Here is a 21,342-nt window from a genome sequence, read left to right on the forward strand (position 1 = left end):
ATCCACAATTTCATGCAAGTAACCAGAGTGAAAACGACTAAGATTGACTAAATATATGAAACTGCCAAGGGACTTTAAAAAAATAAATAAAACTATGCTTTTAGCTATACACAGTGGCTTACTGCTCAGAGGCTAAACTGGTAACTTTGCCATATATTGGAAGCCAGCCAAGGTTAGAGTAAGATACTGGCTCACAACTTAAAATATAATAATTCAAAGGCCGTGGTGGGGCACGGCTTTAATCCCAGCATTTGGGAGGCAGAGGCAGGCAGATCTCTAATCTGAGGCCAGACTGGTCTACAGAGTAAGTTCCAGAACAACCAAGGTTACACAAAGAAACCCTGTCTTGAAAACCGAAATACAATAATAATTCAAAATTTATTGATGTACTCTGCAATAGGTTTCTCATTACTTTAACTGATTGTGTTTTTGTTCGTTTTTGGAGACAGAGTTTCTCTGTGTAGCTTTGGTGCCTCTCCTGGAACTAGCTCTGGTAGACCAGGCTGGCCTCCAACTCATAGAGATCCACCTGCCTCTGCCTCCTGTGTGCTGGAATTAAAGGCGTGCACCACCACCGCCCGGCTAACATTTTTAAAGATCTTTGATATGGTGCTTGTCAGCATATTTAGCAACAATAACAATAAAAAAGGTTTCTGTAGACTTTAGCAATTTTGTTTGTTTGTTTTTTTGTTTTTGGTTTTTCGAGACAGGGTAAGCTTTAGCAATTTTTAAAAGAAAGGTTTGTGGAGGAAAAAAAGTTTGTGGAGTGCAGTCTTAGAAAGTCGCCGGTTATTAAACCTGCAAAGCAGAATTCCCCAAAGGGAGCCCCACACACGGTAGCTCACGCCTTTAATCCCAGCACTCTGAAGATAGAGGCAGGCAGAATTCTTTGAGTTCAAGACCAGCCTGGTCTGCATGCTAGTTCCTGGGCAGCCGGGACTACGAAGAGAATTGATTTTCCATAAAAACTGATTTAACGATTAGGGCCCAGTTTAACACAAAAATTTAAACAATCCAATGCCACTGTCCTATCTCCCTTGAATGTTCGGTCTCAATCGAGAATCACTATTCAACAGCAATTTCAGTTTAAATAAAATAAGGCAGCGGAACATGTTGACTTCTGAGGAGGAAATGGCAAATCCAATGTCCAGGGTAGCTGGACTAATGATCCTCGCTAAAGCAGGCCGTGATGTCTGTCTATTTAAGCCAGGGGCTCAGTAGCCCAGGCTGGCCTCACATTAGCTATGGAGCCAAGGGTGCCTGTACCTGCCGGCATTACACGGATGCAGCAGTGGGCTGCAGTGTGGCTCCTGAATCAGATGCACTTAATCTTGGGGTACAGTTAGGTTGAAGGACCTTCCGCCCATCAGGAGCACTCAGTGGGCGTGCCACGCCCCCGCCCCTACCCCCCCCCCCCGCGCCACGGACAAGCAGCTGCACACTGCGCAGGCGCACTGGGAAACACGTGTTGGGGTCACGTGCACCATGCCAGGCGGCAAGGCCGTTGGGCGCGCCTGCGCAGCTCTTCAGGCCCGTGCCGGTTGCGCTGTTCTCCCAGCATCCCTAGCGCCGCTTTCCCGCCAGGATAAAGCCAAGGCGGCTTTCCGGTCCCTGTGGCTTGGGTGTCGGTGTGGCGCTGCGGCCGTCGGTTGTCCGTCTTCTGTCCAGCATGTCGAGCGACTCCAAGAAGCCCTCTTCCAAGAAGGCGCTGTTCGACCCCGCGTCCTTCGCGAAGGACCTGCTGGCTGGCGGCGTCGCGGCCGCCGTGTCGAAGACAGCCGTGGCCCCCATCGAGCGAGTGAAGCTGCTGCTGCAGGTGCAGGCATCCTCCAAGCAGATCAGCCCCGAGGCGCGCTACAAGGGCATGGTGGACTGCCTGGTGCGCATTCCGCGCGAGCAAGGTGCGTATGGTGCCATCCGCGGCCTCCGCGGCCCACAGACGGGTCGGGGTGAGGGGTAAACGCAGAAAGGGTGACCCGGAGAGAAAGGGGTCACCCAAGGAGTAGGTGACACAGGGTGGTCCAGAGGTGGGTGCCCCGGGGAAAAGGGGGGGTCACCTAGAGGAAGGATCATGCACAGGAGGTGACCAGGGGAGGGGATTATCTAGGGGAAGAGAGCGACACAGCAGATAACCCTGAAGAGAGAGTCATTTAGGGAGTAGGGTGGTCCCAGGAGGAGCAGTCCAGAGGAAGTAAGGGAAATATCTTCTAGATCAGGAGCGGGGGTCCATCCAGAGAAGAGGTGACCAGAGGAAGATTGATCCAGTGGAAAGGGAGGGGAGTCTTCCAGAAAAGGGGTAGCCCAGGGGAAAGAGATTATCCAAACTAGGGTTCACTCAAAGGGTGAGGTGACACCAGAATGGTTGGCACAGAGAAATTGGGTTACTCAGTAGGAAGGGGTAATTTCCAGAGAAGAGGTGGCCCAGAGTGATGCAGAAGAATGGGTAGGGTCAATCAGAAAGGGGTGTGTAGGGTGGAGGTAGCAGCGGGAGGGTCATCAGAAAAGGGGGGTGTGTAGGGTGGGGGGAGCTGCCGGCTACAGCCTAGCAGATGTTTCTTTTTTTTGTTTCTTGGTGTGCGATGAAGGTGGTGGAGGGTTGTTGCTGAGTGTGTAAGGGCACCAACTTTTGAGGCAGGGTCTATGTAGCCCTTGGTAGCCTGGAGTTCACTATTAAGGACCAGGCTGGAATTGAACTTGAGTTCATCTTTCTGCCTATTTTTGAGAGCCTTGAGATTACAGGTCTGTTTCTTAATCCTGTTTGCAGGTGAGACCCTAGCCTGCACTTTCCATGTAGGTCTGTTATACCAGTAATTGTACTTTGAGTAATACTTGTGCCTGGCCCAGAAAAAAAAATGTGTGACTTCCCAGGGTTCAAGATGCTTTATGTTAATTAGTATTCAAGTGGCTTAGTTATTTTTTTGAAGTACTAAGCTTCCGAGAAGTACAGATGTGGATGCTTTGTAGCCTCTGAGTAGTCTGCTGCCTAATCAGCACAAAGCTCTGCTTATTTTGGAGAACCACTGAAGACCAGGCCTTCCCACAAGGCAGGCTTCTCTGTGCACAATTGCAGAGTGGGCAAGATTCAGTAATCAGGACAAATGGTGCTTTAATATAACTAATAAGAACTTTTATTAAAAACATACTTTGTGTGTCTTCATGTTTGCATTCATGTGTGCCATGACACAGATATGGAATCAGGATAACTTGCAGACACTCTGTGAGTGTCCTGGGGTTAGAACTCAGGTCAGTGGGCTTGACAACAGGTGTTTTTATCTGTTGAGTCATCTCATCAATCCTAACATGATTTATGTTATCAGAGTTAAACAGAGAAAAAAAAACAACACTAAGCAAAATACATAATCCATGATCAGTTTTACTTGTGTTTTTAGGTTTTTTTTTTTTAGGGATGGAATTTTTCTTAATACCGAAATGATTTGATAAACAGTGAAAGTCCTTCATGAGCCATTGCTCAAAATGACCCATGATAGATAATCAGCTCAGCAGAAGGCTTGTGTGCATTCAGATATTTGGGTTCTGTTGAAAACCCTGTACAAATTTTTACAAAGAAAATAGATTTATCCTTTATTCAGAAGAGGAAATGAAGTGACTTCCACTCCAGAACAATCCTTTCTTTTGCTTCTAGGTCTGTGGTTAAGTTTTCTCGAAGTAAAACAATAAAACAATGGGCTCTGTCCAAGTGTGGTATTGTTTAAGCTAAAATGTTGGGGAACAGCCCAGGCAGCATACTAAAACATACCATTTGAAAAAAGAAAAAACAGGGATTGAGGAACGTTACTTTATTTCTAGAGATGTGGTTACAACTCTTCCTGACTGCTGAGTAGAATATAGGGGATAGATTAACAGAAATTTTTGAGGGGTTTTTTTATTTAAAAATGTTTTTTTTATTTTTAAAATATAACCCCCAAAATTTGGTTCTTGTAATTTGGGTTAATTCTATGTATTTTTCTGGTTTTCATATCTTTTTTTTTTTCGGTTTTTTCGAGACAAGGTTTCTTTGTAGCTTTGGAACCTGTTCTGGAACTAGCTCTTTTAGACCAGGCTGGCCTCGAACTCAGAGATCCGCCTGCCTCTGCCTCTTTAGTGCTGGGATTAAAGGCATGCGCCACCACAGCCCAGCTGCTTTTCATATCTTTACTTTTCAAGATGTAATCATAAGCAGAACTTTGAGAAATTTTCTGTTCTTCTGTGTGGGTCATTGTTACTAAAGCATCAGGATACCTCACAGCAGGGAGAGTATTGCCATCTAGAGGCATTTTGAAATGTTATGGGGGAAGCTTTGTGTGTACAGTTCAGAGGAATGTAATCCTAAATTACAATAACATGAAATCCAAGGGTCGGGAGGACTCCTCCAAGTTCAAGGACCACCTGAGCTGCTGCTTAGTAGGATCCTCTCTCAGAAAGAAAGGAAGGAGGGAAGAAGGACCCACCCTTAGTTACAGATGTGATGCTCCTTCTGGCTCTCCTGAAGGTTTAAGGACACCTTTGTCATGAAAACTTTTATTTGTATTCGGTATGTTAACCAAAGCTACAGGACTCTTCTGTTCTTTGGTGAAGTGAGCATCTGGTACAGTAATCAGAATTACGGGGAATAACTCATGATCTGAATCAGCCATGTCCAACGTGATCAAATGTGTGTGAGCCAGCTCACAATGGGATGACAGCACCTTCCTCATGTGACTGCAAACCAGTTTTTTGGTTTAATTTAATTTTTTTTAAATTTTAGTCGCCCTTGTTTAGTTGGAAAGGCTTCTACCAAAATGTGCTTTCTGAACCTTATTCTATGCCAGTGTGGTGTCAGTGTGTTACTGTGGCTGTGGCCAGAAAATTAAATATCACTTAGTGTTATTTACACACTCGGGGTTCATTTGGTGAATTCTTTGTTCCAGAGGTCAGACTCTGAGAAAACAAATGTGTATCTCTGATTTTGAAAGTTTTTATTAACTAATAAGAATTTAAGTGCCATTAGAAATGCTTCAAATTAGTTTTGCACCATCCTTAGTAATTTAGAACAACTTTCTTTGTTGTTGTCTAATTTCACAAAATTTTTCCTTTTTTTAATTGATTTTTATTGAGCTCTACATTTTTCTCTGCTCTCTTCCCTGTCTCTCCCTCCCCTCCAACTCTCTCCCATGGTTCCCATGCTCCCAATTTACTCAGGAGATTTTGTCTTTTTCTACTTCCCATGTAGATTAGATCCATGTATGTCTCCTAGGGTCCTCATTGTTGTCTAAGTTCTCTGGGATTGTGATTTGTGGACTGGTTTTCTTTGCTTTATGTTTTAAAACCACTTTATGAGTGAGTACATATGATAATTATTTTGGGGGTCTGGGTTACCTTACTGAATATGATGTTTTCAAGTTCCATCCATTTGCCTGCAAATTTCAAGATGTCATTATTTTTCTCCGCTATGTGGTACTCAAACAAGTTAACATATTAATTACCATGTGTAATTAAAGCACTTTGTGTGTTTTCAGTATGTTTATGATTTGCTCTGTTATGAACTTGAAGTCGTATTAGTATTAGTTGCCATCCTGTGAGTCCCTAGATCTGGGAGCCTCCCATCCCAGGGGAAGCTATTTGCTTACTTTTATGTTTGTCTTATTTGCTTAAAAAAGTCCCCATATTTTGTGTTAGAGACCCAAAGTTCATTCACCCCACCCTGTGAAACCAACATCTCATTTTTGCCCACTTAACCGCCAGATACACCCCTCCCCAGCCTCTGGGAACCACTACTTTACTATATTCTTGTGTTAAATGTTTTTAAATTCTACAGATAAATGATACCATATGACATTTTTCTTTCCATGCTTTCCTGTTTCATTTACTATATTATCCTTAGGTTCATTTATTTTTATTGACAGTAGATTCTTCTTGAATAAAATACATCCTGACCACAGTTTCTTCTCCCTCTGCTCCTTTTGGTTTTTTCCCATCTTTCCTTTCCCCCAGATATGTCCCCTTTTTCCCCTTCAGAAAAGAGCAGGCCTCCAAGAGATGATGGCCAAACAGGACAAAACAAGATGCTATAAGACAAGGCAAAAGTCTTCATATCTGTGCTGGACAAGGCAATCCAATAAGAGGCGAAAGAGTCAGAGATACAGCTGAGCAGTGGTGACACACACTTTTAATCCCAGCACAGGGGAGACCAGCCAGGTCTACAGAGTGAGCTCCAGGATAGCCAGGGCTATTATACAGAAAAACAGTGGAGAGAGACAGAGACAGGCTTGCATCCACTGTTAGAAGTCCCACAAAAACATTATCCTACATATACTCAGAAGACATGATGCAGACCCTCGTAGGCCCCACACTTGTCCCTTCAGTCCCTGTGAGCCCACGCAAGTCCTGCTTAGTTGTTTCAGTGGGTCATGATCTCCTGGTGTTCTCCATCTCCTCTGATTCCTGCAATATTTCATCCTCATCTTACAAGGGGCTCCCCAATCTCCAAGAGAAGGGAGGAGGGACGCAGTGGAGACCTCTAATGTAGAATCTTTCCACATAATGTCTGGCTGTGGGTTCATAGATGTAAGTGCCACACCTTTTCTTTTAAGGAACAGTAATTCCGTTATGTATATATTCTGCATTTTCTTAATTTATCTGCTGATGGAGCTTAGGCTAACCTGTATCTTGGCTGTTGTGTGTAGCACTGCACATGCAAATGCAGACATCTCAACATCCTGTTTTAGCTCCTCTATATATGTACTCGGGGATGGGATGTGGAACCTGTGGTAGTTCTGCTTTTAGTTTGCAGAGAATCTCATACATTATACATGGTTCTTTCTTCCCCTGTGTCCTTACTAATATTCTTGTCTTTCTGATGGTAGCTGTTGTAACAGATCCAAAATAACTGTGGTTTTAATTTGCATTCTCCCCATTTTCAAGTCCTAGATAAGAAGACATTTCATTTTATGAAATCACGGTCTTTTGAATTATTTTTAAAGACCTGATTTAGGGCATTCTCCTGGTTAGAACTAGAGATGCCCTATTTAAAGTACACAGTCAAGCCACTTGACAGTTTGCTATCTGCTGAAAATAATCAAGATTATGGGTGAGCCATGTTCCAGAGAAACTTTAGACTATAAGGACAGCTCTAAATGTTAAGTCACATAACAGCTCAGTAATGAGGGTTGGGCAGTCCATGGAGAACTGAGGTGGGGGATTATTTACTTCCAACAGACTAGGAGAGACTTACCTTGAAATAAAATTGATCAACTCTTCTTTCGCCACCGAGCATCACCCTTCTTCCTTTTCTGTAAATTCTAGCCCGCTTTCAAAATGGTTCTAGAACATAAAAAGAAGAGGATATAGGTTTCTGTTACCCCTTTTAATTCTCATGGTCGCATATGTTATTCAGTAAGTTAGTCTGTTTGGTGCATTGTACTAGCACATAACAGCTTCTTACTGTAGGAACTGGCATCAAGGTTTAGGGATGAGACCAGAAGTTATTAGTGGTTTCTGCTTTTTTCCCATTGACAAGTCCTGTGTTTGTTTAGCTGATACTTTTCATAAGTTCTTTAGATTTTCTGTTTGAAATGAACAAAATTTTGATGGACTGTATAATTATTGCTCCTGTTTCTTCCTTCAGTAAAAATGTTAAAACACATTCTTTACTAATCAAAATTAATTTATGTGTTTGATTCTGTAGGTTTTTTAAGTTATTGGCGTGGCAATTTTGCAAATGTTATTCGATACTTTCCGACACAAGCTTTAAATTTCGCTTTTAAGGACAAATACAAACAACTATTCATGTCTGGAGTTAATAAAGAAAAACAGGTAATTATGTTTTAATATGTCTAAAATTTTCTAAGAAACTATTGAATTTGTCTTACCTATAACGTCTTAATTAGAGTGAAGGTACTCTGGTAGCTGTAAAAATAGAAATGGAGCACATTAAATATTGACGAGTTAGCATATGTAGTAAGTTACAAAAATTATATTAGCTTCAACACGTTTCCTGAAATCTCTTAGCTTCAGTAGCTCAGGGTTCATTAGTCTCAAGGCTTCATTTCCCAGAGTAAGCATTAAATGTAATTCATATCTTAGAATTCCTGCTTCTTGTAAGCATAAAGAAACAGCCGTCAGGTTTATATTACCTACCACTGGGGTTGCTTATTCCCTATTATTATTGTTGTTTTTCCTTTATGGAAGTGAAGCATGAGAGGAGTTCCTGGAGTGTAGTTCAGTGGTAGAGCACAGGCTTGCCTGTGGGACTCTGGGTTTAATCTCCAGCACAGAAGCTAAGACAAGAAGGGTCAAGCCAAGAGAAAATTATGTAACAAACAGATGGAGTAAGGCTGGGGAGTAAGATGGAGTAAGGCTTTGTTCAGTAGACAAAATATTTGTTGCACAAGCAGGATGAGTTTAAGCCTCAGAACACATATTTCATAAACAATTGGAGCCTGATGGTGTGCACTAGTAATCCTCATGCTGGGGAAGGGAGACAGTCAGACCTTTGGGTCTGCTGGCCAACCTGCCTAGCCTAATGGGTGAGCTCTGGCTGGGTAAGTAAGAGACCCCAAGTCTACCAACCCCACCCCAAAAATGCAAGGTATATACTGAGGAATGGTACCCAGAGTTGTCCTTTGACTTTCATATGAACACACACATACAAAAACATTGCAAACAAGATATAGAAGGGTATGGGAGGTTTAATAGTATAGTAAACTTCTTAATAACTAGAAATAGACTAAAAATCACCTCCTTTAACACCATCATACCAAACCAAAAGAATACAACAAAAAATGAGAAGGCAGTATCCCTGATGAGCACATAGGAGAGAAAAAACATCTTCAACAGAATTCTAGTTCATGAAGCCCAGCAGCACATGATAAAGAAAAAGTATGTATCTATCCAGATAGCACTCATTGGGCAGTTAAACAGGATGAAGTGTCGTAATAGATGTTGCTACATGAATCAACCTCAAGGCATTATCAAATGGAAAAAATCTACCACAAATAATCACATACTATGTTTTTTCATTCATATGGAATGTCCACAATTGACACTATAGAGATAGAAATATTGATAGGTACCTAGGGCTCAAGGCATTAGGGAGGATGAGTTATAAGTATAGAATTTCTTTAGAGGTCATATAAATGTTTTAAAACTGGTGATGGATATTTAACTCTGTGAATCCAACCATTGAATTGTATTCAAGGATAAATTGTATAAAGTGTATTTAAATGTATTAAACAACTATAATCTTGGTCTCCAGAATTATAATCTGTAGGAGTATAAGTATATATAAGTAACTATGGTTGAAAAAGTTTTAAGTATAATTTTAAAATAAAAGACTAGAATGTAGTGACACATTTTGAATCTTGGTCCTATGATTCACCTTTAATTTTTTTTGGGGGGAGGGGGGTTTTGAGACAGGGTTTCTCTGTGACTTTGGAGCCTGTCCTGGAACTAGCTCTGTAGACCAGGCTGGTCTCGAACTGACAGAGATCCGCCTGCCTCTGCCTCCCGAGTGCTAGGATTAAAGGCGTGCGCCACCATTGCCCTGCTGATTCACCTTTAATTATTCATAGGAAGAGAATATGGTTATAGACCATATAAGGTTATAGTTTTACAGGGCTGAAGAGGAGAGATGCCATGAAAGAAATAGAGCTTAAAGCATGATCCAACAACTGTTTTTATTTATGAAAAGCATTGTGAAGGGCATTCTAGGCCAAAATAGAATTAGGAGTTTCAAAGCAGTCTAAGATTTAAAACTAATTTTAAAAATATTAGTACTGAGTGTAGTAGGAAACTGAATTTGGCTAGGATATTTTCACTTGACTCTACTTTGTGGTTACAAAGACCTTGTATCCTGCATTTTCCGTAACAGCTCCAGTTTAGATAATCTGTTCTATTCTCATAAGCCCATGATGCTGTCCTGGGCTCTGTCCCCAGCATGAGAACGTAATGGGGGGAGAGGTTGCGTGGATAGGGGGGAAATGTTTTGTATGTTATCATATGTGTTCATAGGAGCAGCTTATAGATATTGGTTTGCTTTTTAATCTTTTTGAAAATTGGTTTAGCTATTTTTAACTGTCATATTCAATAGGTTAATGCTTTTTTAATTTGTGTATCAGTTCTGGAGGTGGTTTCTAGCAAACCTGGCTTCTGGAGGGGCTGCTGGAGCAACATCCTTGTGTGTGGTATATCCACTAGATTTTGCCAGAACCCGATTAGGTGTTGATATTGGAAAAGGTAAAATTTTTATAAGTATTAACTATTCCTTTGTGCTTTGAGCCATGTGTATCAACTTTGTTATCAAATGTTACAGTTTTTTGAGATTTATTTTTATTTATGTGTATGTGTGTGTCTGTGTGGGTAGCTGTCGTGTATACAGGTGCTGGTAGGGGCCAGAAAAGGGTGTTGAGTCCCCTAGAACTGAAATTGCAGGCACTTGTGAGCCATCTAGCATGAGTGCTGGAAACTGAATTCGTCTGCCGGAAGAGCCGCAAACACTCCTAACTGCTGAGCCATCTTTCTAGTTTCTGGTCTACAGAATTTATTCTGAACCAAATATGTAGTAATCAGGCTTACAGTATCTACTTTGTTTCTTTTTTTTTTTTTAAGAGAAAATCGAAATGAACATTTAACAAATGAGTAAGCCCAAAAGCTTGCCAGTAAGTTTTCTATTGTTCTCATAGACCCTTCTATATTCCTTATTTGTTTATAGTGGTTCTTTGGTGAGATTAACAGCTGTAACTCTGGAGATTTTCTTTGTTTCTTCCTAAATATTTCATGTCAAACTGATATTTTCGGTTTTTTGTTTATTTTTTGTTTTTCAAGGCAGGGTTTTTCTGTAACTTTGAAGCGTGTTCTGGAACTAGCTCTTGTAGACCAGGCTGGCTTTGAACTCACAGAGATGAGTGCTGGGATTAACGGTGTGCATCACCACTGCCTGGCTGAGATTAATATTTTCAGTTAATTTATTTTAAAATACTTCCTGCAACCTTGAATGAATGGGAAGATTACTTGTGTCCTTCAGGAAATTTTCTGGGTAGAAGTCTCAGATCATTTGAATCTTTAAAATATTTCATTACTTTGATTAAGATGTTTTATATAAATATTACTTAGAGTTTTCATTGCTTTATTTTAGGTCCCGAGCAACGGCAATTCAAGGGGTTAGGTGACTGCATCATAAAAATAGCAAAGTCAGATGGAATTATTGGTCTATACCAAGGGTTTGGTGTCTCCGTTCAGGGTATCATTGTTTACCGAGCCTCTTATTTTGGAGCTTATGACACTGTTAAGGTAATTTGGTGACTTTAAATGGCTGTTCGATACATGGTTTGTTCTTTTTATCCTAATTAGTATATTCTAATTAATGTACACTTTATTTACATAAGGCAAAATAAATGATAAAGTAGAGAATAAATTTTATTTAATCCATGACAATTGTATGAATATAATTCAGTTAAATTTTAACTATTATAACAGACTTTACATGAACATTTTTTCAACAAGGAAGTTTTTAAGGCTTTTGCATAATAAACAGGCTACCATGGAAAGTGTACTGGTTGAGCCTCTGTATCTTCTGTAGGTAAAAATGCATGTTCTAACTGTTTTGCTGATGTATTTTAATTGTATTATCACTTTTTATATGCAGATAATCAGTGTCAGAACTAAGGAAGGACTAATTAAATGGCTTGGTTCAACCACTTGCCATTGTTGGATTAAGTTATTAAATGATAAGCAAAACATCTTTGCTCTTCACTACTGTTGCATGTTTCCAAAAGGAATCAATGAAAGTATTATCAGCATTTTCTAAGTTAAGAGGGATTTTATGCTAGACTTGCATGTTACTCCTCTTCCCCTCTTAATACTATAAATGTGGTTAAATATCATTATTGTGGTATAGAAAGGTTACTTTAGCTTAATCTATTATTATTGGAATTTGTATCTCAAATTCCATGTGTAATCACAGACCAGTGTCCTGTGCATGTTATCGCCTTCAATAGTGACAGTCGGGGATGCTTCTTCACCAGCATGGAACTTTCAAGTTGTTCATCAAACACCATTTTTCAGTTATACAAGAAAGACCTTTTTTGGTCAGTGGATGCTGACATTTTGTTTTATGTGCCATTAATAGTCTAATTTTAATAGTTTCTAAAACATTTTATATGTTTTATTTCCATAAATCTGAAGCATCATCATGTGTGAACATCATACCTTTTCTTACCAATCTCCTGTTATGAACTTCAGCTAGATTTGGTTTGGTCTGTGGTTCTGGATATCAAATGCAGGACCTTCTACATGCTAGGCAAACTCTTTACCACTGGCCTACATTCTCAGCTCCAGATGTTTTTAAATTGTACTTTAAATATAATTTCATCATCTTTCATGTATTTATAAAAAATATCCTTTGAATTAATTTAAGATACTTTGGAAAAGTAGATTAATTACTTGATAACATTTTTCTCCTAGGGCTTACTGCCAAAGCCAAAGGAAACCCCGTTTCTTGTCTCTTTTATCATTGCTCAACTCGTGACAACCTGCTCTGGAATTCTCTCCTATCCCTTTGACACGGTCAGAAGGCGTATGATGATGCAGGTAACAGACTTAATAAGTTTATCTGAATCTGTGTCTTACATGCAGATTTAATATGCTTGGATTTCAGAAACATTTTAGCTGAAAGGCAAAGTTCATTTTTCTACTTTGTTTGCTTGAGCTAGTATTGTTTCCTGCTGTAAAAGAGCCAGCAGCCAGCAAAGCTTCTTCCTTTGTGCTGTGAGAACAAAACTGCCTTCTGCTCCTGAATGTCTGGGAGTGTGGAGGGGAGGGAGTAATAGAGATTACATGAATATCCCATCTTTTAAACTTTTCTGGAATAATTACTCTTTGATGGGTGTGGATGTTTTGCCTTTATGTATGTCTCTGCACCCATTGTTTGCCCAGTGCCCAAGGATGCCAAGAAGAGGACATTGGATCCCCAGGAACTGGATTTACAGATGGTTGTGAGCCACCATATGAATTCTGGGAATCAAACTTAGGGCCTTTGAAATATTACTTCATGTACTCTGTGCTCTAAACATAAATGTCTAAACTTTATGTATTCTATCTCTTTCATGTTACACTCATTTCTTAGTAAACATTTGACTGCTTAGTCTACACTAAGTTCTAGTAGTACAAATAGAACCTGCACCCAAACTCATAGCGCTGTACTGAAGACACACAGTTACTGATTAAAAGGAAACGTGCAAAGGACCCAGGAATGCACACTGCCTAAGGTGATCATATTCAGCCCCCTGATAGCAGAATCTCAGTGACGATGGAGGGGAACCCGTGGGATATGCCGCTTCCCTTGTGACAGCAGCTTTGACAGTTGCACTTCTGACGCACTGATTCTATAGCTTTAGGACTTACTTTCCTGGAAATTGTAAATTATGTTTTGGTAGGTTTGCTTCTCTGTTTTCTGAGATTTAAAAATAATTATCATAATTTTGTTATATATAACTCTTCAAAACCTCTGATCATCTGCATTTATGTTGTCCTTAAAATTTCTAATAATTTGGAGGTCATTCTTTTTCTAAAACATTACTTACAGAAAATTTCCCCCAATATATTTTAAAGAACTTATTTAACTTTCCACATTATTGTTTTCATTATCATTTGACTTAAAAAAATCTATGTGTTTATGCATACTCGTGTGTTTATCTGTGTGAGTGCAGACATGCATGCAAAGGTCATAGGACAACCTCAGGTGTCAGGCCTCACTTTCCACCTTGCTTTAGACAGGGGCTCTTGCTTACCTGCCCGTGACAGGTTAGCTGGCCGTTGAGCTCCCAGGAGTTTCCAGCCTCCACCCCATCTCACCATAGGAGCCCTAGGACTTCGGACTAAGTGGGTTCTGGGGATCTGAAGTCAGGTCCTCACACTTAGAGGAAGCTCTGAGCCACCTCCTCCATCACATACTCCGCTGTGTTTGTTTTCCCTTATAACTTGTGCTTATGTACTTGTTCCTACTTTATTTCTTCTTAAACTTTTAAAACTCTTCAATCTTTTTAGTCCCTTTATCACTCATACTTCATCTACAGATTTAATATAAAGAGTCCTGGGGCCATTTGTTTTTCCAAGTTTTCTTTTTAAAAAAATCCTAATCCCCAAATCGGTATTTTTCTAGTGATAATTTTGATCTATATTTTTTTCAGTTAATTGAAATGTGGTGAGATTAAACCATGATTTATGTGATGTTATCCTTTAACATTTAGCATATGGGCAGTGCTTCTGTAAATGCCAACAGTCTTCATTCCCTCGGTGCAATATTAAGTATACTCTCATTAGCTCGGCACAGCATGGATTTTATTCATAGTGCTGATGTCCTAAAGATAATAATCTAATAGAAAATTTTCTTTTACACATAGAGCGGTGAGTCTGAACGGCAGTATAAAGGAACCTTAGACTGCTTTGTGAAAATATACCAAAATGAAGGAACAGCTGCATTCTTCCGTGGTGCCTTCTCCAACATTCTTCGTGGTACAGGGGGTGCCTTGGTGTTGGTGCTATACGATAAAATCAAAGAATTTCTCAACATTGATATTGGAGGTAGTTCATCAGGAGATTAAATTGGGAATATGCATATTTCTAATGTAAAAAACATGAAAATTATATAGCTGCCATTTGTATATATTTTGATAGTGTGTTACTACTGTCAATGTCTTTTACAGTGTTTATTCTGCAATAAAGAAAATACTTTTTCAAGATTTTAGTATTATAGTCAGAACAAAATGGGTTTCTTCCCACTTAGATCCAGAATCATTTAGTAAGGCATTTTATTATAGTGTATGTTACTTCTGCTAAAAAAAATTTTACACTTGTGAACACTATATAATGTGGAATCTGATAAATAAAAGTATCTTTAAATTTTTGTTTGCTTAGGACAGCTGTAATCCCATCTTTCACAAATTGTATAGTATGACAAATAGTTCCTAAACACTTATCAAGGGTTGTCATCAGTGTCTCTTATATAAATCGGCTTTCTTCTGCAGCAACTGTTAATGCATCTCAAGCATGACTGTTAGCACTTACAGTTCCTATCAGAATATATGAAACTTTGCTAATGTTTAGTCTTGCTAGTGTGAGTATATCTTGAAACAAGAAATATCCCTTCAACATTAGATTTTGTATTCTGTATTGATAATAAAGCAAGTTCAAAACTATTGTAATGAGCCTTTTCTTCCCGACACAAACTTTACCTATAAGGACATGATAGTCACGTTTGTTGACATAGAGCTGGCTTAATTACAGCTAGCCAACAAAAGATGGTCCTCAAACTGGGCACAGTGGAGTATGCCCATAATCCTAGCACTTTAGGAGACGGATGCAAAAGGATCCAGAGTTCAAGTCATAGAGATTGATGGATTCATAGAGAGACCCTGTCTCAGAACAAATAGTTCTCTGAGGAGATGTGGTAAGTGCTCTTTCCAAGGTTTTGTAGGAGGTTCTCATTTTTTTCAGTGATGCAAAATTTAAAAAAAGGTACAATACTCAAGATTTTAAAGATTTGATTGGTAAAAGAGTGTTAAGCCAGTGGACATAAGCTATAAAGAAATTTTGTCAGACTACAGATTGGTATAATGGAGTAAAAAATTTTCCTGATACTTCAGTATTTCAATGACAGTAATTTAAGATATATAGGTGGTGTTCAAAGGAAAAATCTCTTAAGAACTCCATGCATGGTTTTTTGAAGTTGTCATTGTAACACAGAAGTCAGAAACAAAAATTTCAGATCAAAAAAAATTAATAAAACCATTTAAAAAAATTAATAAAACCATTTGGAATCATTTCCCATATAAATATAAGTGAAGCTGTTACTACTTAAAGAGTCATGCTTACAGCAGAGAAATCTTTAAAGTCCTGAATGACACAGGTAAAGAATGAGCTAGCCACTCAGTCACTAGACTACAGTCTTTTAACCCTAGAATGTTGTAGTCAGGAAAGAAAAGTTAGATGATTAGCATCCTAGACTGAGCTGAACTCTGTCACTACACTGTTCTCAGAGATCGGTTACATGAACAAAGTAGCATAGACTTCTTAAGGAAATAACTTAAGGAGACTAGTGTTGGCAAAGCACGGCAAAAGTATGCTTAAATGGATACTTAATTATCAGTGCTGATTTTCTTAGTCTTGTTTAATAAGTTTCTTTAATTTTTTTCTAAAACTCTTAGAAATTAGAGCAGCATTTTTCCCATGGAATATTTAAGTCAACATGCTGACTGAAATGAACAGTGATTTTAAAATAAGATACATAGATTCTTTTCATGTGTGTTTCAATGGGACTTAGCAAAATGCAATTTATTCAAGTATTATTGAACCTGTTTAGTATGTGGATATTTTAATTTCAATTCAATAAAATACTGTGGGAGACATAATTTCTTTTGAACTGAGAATTTCATACATGGATAAAATATATTTTGATCAGATGCACTCCCCTCCATTTTCTCCCGTCCTCTTCAGCACTATTGCTTACCAGCCTATCTCTAGTATGGGTGTTGTAAGCCCCAAGGCCAGTTAGTGAACACGGGTAGTCTCTCAGGTGGCTGCACCTGGGAAGAAACCAATCCTCCCTCCTCCAGCAGCCACCAGTTACCAATAGCTCCTCCCCCATCCTTGCTGGGATTCTGGCTGACTTGATCTTGTGTAGGTCTTGTCCATGTCATCACAGTCACTGTGAGTTCGCCTGGCAGATCTCATTTCACTACACACATCTAGCTCATACAATCTCATCCGTGGTTCCTGAACAGCTAGGGATATGAATGTTTCATTTAGAGCTGGGAGCTACAGATCACACATCAACCAGTTGTAGTTCCCTGTATTAATTGCTCTCTGAAGAGGATTGAGACACTCATATCGGTCTAGATAAGAACTGAGTGGCAGTTTATCATGACTTTTACTTAGCTAAATAGTAACATTAGGTTCTCTGGCCAGGAACAAGCTTTAGCCCAGGTGAAGGTATCAGGCAAGAATACTGACCTGTGATGCTGCCTAAATCCAATGAGAAAGTGGTTGCTCCTACAGCCTCCTCCCCACTGGGCAACAATGGCCATATGTTGTTGGGCCAGTTGTAGCTTGCAGAGTTCGCAGCATGGCAAATGATTATATTTCTTCCAGAGCACCTTCCAGCAGTATGAAGACTAGCCAATACAGATTAAGATTCTAAGTTGATGCTAGTTTGATTTCTCCGTATCTTGTGATTCAAGGATACGTTGTCATCAGCAGTAGGGTCTTACCCTCAACTTCTGTAGGGTAATCAAGAACAGTACAATAGCCTGTAAGGTTTAGGGGATCTCTGGGACCCCACTGACAAAACAGGTTGAAAAGAGGTAATCCATACCTAGCTCTGGGGTTTTTATTTGGTAGCCTGTGGTGTCTGAGGGAGGCATTGCTCCTCATTACAGAGTAACTCCAGTTAAAGTCTGTATGTCTGCGTGTCTATGTGTGTCTGTGTAGTTTTTAGGAAGCTTCAACAGTAGTAAGCTTCCATATGGCATTTTCAGAGTTCTTTAGTGTTCATTATCCCTTACCATAATTACTCCTCTGCTCTGCCCTCTCATCCTTCACCCCATTTAACCCTTCCTGTTCCATAGTCCCTTTTCCCCATTCATAACCGTGTGTTCTCTGTCTCCCTTTCCTTGAAATCCACCCTGCCATTGCCCCTTACTAGTTTTCCTGCCTTTTATGGGTCCTCAAATTCAGATTCACATATTAGAAGATTCAAATCTAGCAGCCACATATAAGAGAAGACATCATTGTCATTCTGAATCTAGGTTACCTCAGTCTGAATGATTACTTCTAGCTCCATTCATTTACCTGCAAATTTCACGATTTTGTTTTTCTTCTTTACAACAGAATAATACTTCATTTTGTATATGTAGAGTGTGTTTTCACTATCCATTCAACAGTAGATGGACATCTCTTGGCTACTGTGACTGCATTAACAATGAACATGATTGAACAAGTGTCTTTGTAATAGGACAGATGCCCTTGGGAATAGGAACGCATAGGTAAAGCATGTGGTCTAGATGCAGCTTTTTGAAAAACACGAGCAATGATTTCCACGGTGGCCGCACATCCACCTGCCAGCAACAAATAGGTGCACTTCTCCCACAATTACACTGGCATTTTGTCTCTTCTTGGAACTTCTGATTGAAGTAAGATAATCTCAAAATGTTTTTAATTTACATTTCCCTAATGACTAAATATGTTAAACATTAAAATAGTATTTTCAGGGGCTGGAGATAGAGATGGTGAGGAGGCTTAGGGGTTAAGAGCTCTGGCTGCTCTTCCAGAGGTCCCAGGTTCATCTCCCAGCACCCACAGGGCAGCTTGAGGTTTTTCCAGGGTAAGAGATAAGGATCTTGTTTGATTCTTCTACTTGTAGCTACCCAGTTTGAGAAGCATCTGTTGAAGATGCTGTCCTTTTTCCAGCCTCAAAATCAGATGGCTATAGAAGCAAAGGTTTATATGTCTTGGTCCTCAATTGTATTCCATTGATTAGTGTGCCTGTTTATACACCAGTACAATGCAGGTTGTATTATTACAGCTCTGTAGCATGCATTGATAGGGTGGTGATACCTCTAGCAGCATTTTTATTGTTTAAAGACTTGTTTCGCTATCCAAGGCTTTCCAATATCATTCCTAGTTGGCGTACTGAGCTTTCTGTTTCCCATCATTTCAGTTTGACTTTTTATCAGTAATTCTCTTTATTGAGTTCTATTTTTATGTTTGTGTTATTGTCCTTATTTCATTCAATTCTTTGTATTCTCTTTGAGTTTCTTGAGTTCAGTTTTAATCATTCTTTTAATTTTTTTAGAAATTCTGTAAGGCTGTTCTCATTGATGTTCATTATTAAGGGATTAGTAATTTTTGGAGGAGACAAGCTGTCTTGATTTCCATTCTGTTTCTCTTTTTATGATGTGTGTGGCAGGAGTTGGACAGATGAGGAAGTGCAGTAAGTCATGGTGGGACTCTTAACCTGTGGCGGGGGGGGGGGGGGGGGGAGCTGGATGGACCAGTGGGGACCCTATTCTTAGAAAGATAAATTAGTAGGCTACTTATTTATTAGGTTTTGAAAGGGTTTCTGTTACAAAAGTGGCACTCCATTTCTGGTCTTTTGGCATTTTGTTTGTTCATTTTTAATTTATTTATTGGTTTCTAGACTGGTTCTCTTTGTAGCCCTGGTTGTCCAGGAACTCAGAAATCTGCCAGCCTCTCTCTCCTGGTATTAAAGGCATGTGCCACCATTACCTGCCTCATTTTTGGTCTTTTGAATATGAAAGCTTTTTAAACTTCTATGCAAATCCTTTTACAGCAGTTATTACAGGATAGATTTCCCATTTATTTCAAAACTACTTATATACTTAAGACTTCAGTAGTACGAAGCATATAAAACCAGATACATTCCATACTCATAACCTAACAGTCAGAATCTGGAGTTCTTAGCGTGGATAGAGGTACTAATGGTGGGTAGACAGGAAAAGATTAAGGTACCAAGTGCTATCAAAGGAAAGAAACAGAATCAGCTAGCACACAGCAAAGGGGGGCCTGATGACTTTAAACTGAGTCTTACACCGTGTTGGCTGGAAACATGGGAAGTTGGCACAGTGCTCAATAGAGATAATGGCCCAGGAGCTTGAAACGGTCAGCTCACATTCGGGCAATGCCAAGTGGCCTGGAGAGTGGAAATTAGACAGCTGGTGCAGAAACCGTGTCAGGAGAGAGAGAGGAGATCAGGGCCCATCTCAGTTCACTTTGTTCTGCGAGGACAAAATACACTAAATAATTTATAAAGAGCTTGTTCTCCGCACTTCTGCCGCCTGACACTCAAGGCAGCAGCTGTGCTGCTGTGTCCTACAGAGCAGGCAGGAGCAGCCTCTAAACCATGTGACACTTCGTTTATAGAGCTCTTGACTCCATTAATGAGACAGGAGCCCGCATGGCCTCGTCACCTCTTAAGGGCATGACTCAGGACACCTTGGAGGGGACACATCCAAACCCCACAGGAATCAAGCAATGAAGGACTCTGATTTACAGAGCTGAATGTTCAGGCAATGGACAACCACTATTTAAAAACTACCAAAATCAAATCTGTGCTATAGGAGGACAGGTAGGCTCTGTAATTGGTGGGGATGGGGGAGGACAATGAGAGTAGAGACAAGATAGCAAATCAAAGCATTACTCCAGTTGAAAAAGATTCTGGGTCATGCAACTCTCAGGTGTACATGCCAAAAAGCACCAATATGTCAGATTTTGCTGGCATGGTTGTCCATCTCCCAAAACACACATAAATTATATTCAAAGGGGCTTGAGGGTAAATTCTTAGTAAAAGGAAGGAGGAGGATATGTAAGACTTGGGAAATAAGTAGGAGTGACCATTGCAGCCACTTGTAGGTTTCAAAAACACCAGTGCCAACACCAGGGTAGTTTTGACACCCACATGAAAATAGGATTTCAGCTCTGGCTGAACTGGGGACTTGAAATTGAAGCTCCTCGTGCCTTCCAGCTCCAATACTATCCAGTAAAGCTGAAAAGTGCTGAGGCAGGCTTGTGAACACTGGGAGTACACCTGGAATCCCAGTGTTTAGGCGGAGACAGAGTTGCCACAAGTTCAAGGATAGCCTGAACTACATTGACTAAGAAGGAAAAAGTGGAGGATAAGGATGCAAGCATGTGGCACCCACCATCCAGAGCATACATATGTTCACAATGCATGGTGCAGAAACTCCAAATTAAATTTAAAAAAAAAATGTGCTAAGTTCGGAAACTGTTGTCCAACAAGAAGAACCGAAAACCTGTCTGCCATGCTTTCATGACTTGGAATATAAATACTGCAGAGGGGCAGGCTGTTGTCTCCTTCACATGCCTGGATGTGAGTCACTCAGAGCAGCTGAATGCAGCTTCTCCACCTCCTGCATCAGCAGAGCTGTGCTAGCAGGTAAGCAAGCAGTTCTGCCCACCCCTGACGGAGCCTTCACACATCCGTCCTCCCACCCGAGTCCCGTCTCCCTCCATCACCTGGAGGTGCTTTACCTTGGGCTGACCCATCCAAGCTCTAGAGATGATTTTTCTCTTCAGAGGGGAACCAGATTACAATATGTTAACACTACAGATGGTATTTCTATCTAAGCCAGGCACACATAAAATCATAGCACATGAAGGTGCGGCAGGAGAATCACAGGTTGAGCGCCCACCTGGGGTACAGATTGAGACCCAGACTCAAAATATAAATCTATAGCATCTAAGGACTTTACTATATAATTTGGGGCCTGGTAGGTCAGGGATTATAGTTGGAAACCTTCCATCTTCCCTTCAACCACCTGTCTTCACACCTTA

The 21,342-nt window shown here is 40.1% G+C and overlaps 1 protein-coding gene across 1 annotated transcript; it reads left to right on the forward strand.

The window, feature by feature from the left end:
• Positions 1-1,575: 1,575 nt before the first annotated feature.
• Positions 1,576-15,007, forward strand: Slc25a31 (solute carrier family 25 member 31). Its single transcript, XM_050138463.1, has 6 exons — positions 1,576-1,901; positions 7,664-7,791; positions 10,095-10,212; positions 11,111-11,265; positions 12,439-12,564; positions 14,376-15,007. Exons 1-6 carry the CDS (start codon positions 1,670-1,672, stop codon positions 14,574-14,576), a joined length of 960 nt encoding a protein of 319 aa, XP_049994420.1. The 5' UTR covers positions 1,576-1,669; the 3' UTR covers positions 14,577-15,007.
• Positions 15,008-21,342: the final 6,335 nt, after the last annotated feature.

This window comes from Alexandromys fortis, unplaced genomic scaffold (genome assembly GCF_014885135.2).
Source record: "Alexandromys fortis isolate MF-2015 unplaced genomic scaffold, M_Fortis_MF-2015_v1.1 scaffold_15, whole genome shotgun sequence".
NCBI classification, from domain to species: domain Eukaryota; kingdom Metazoa; phylum Chordata; class Mammalia; order Rodentia; family Cricetidae; genus Alexandromys; species Alexandromys fortis.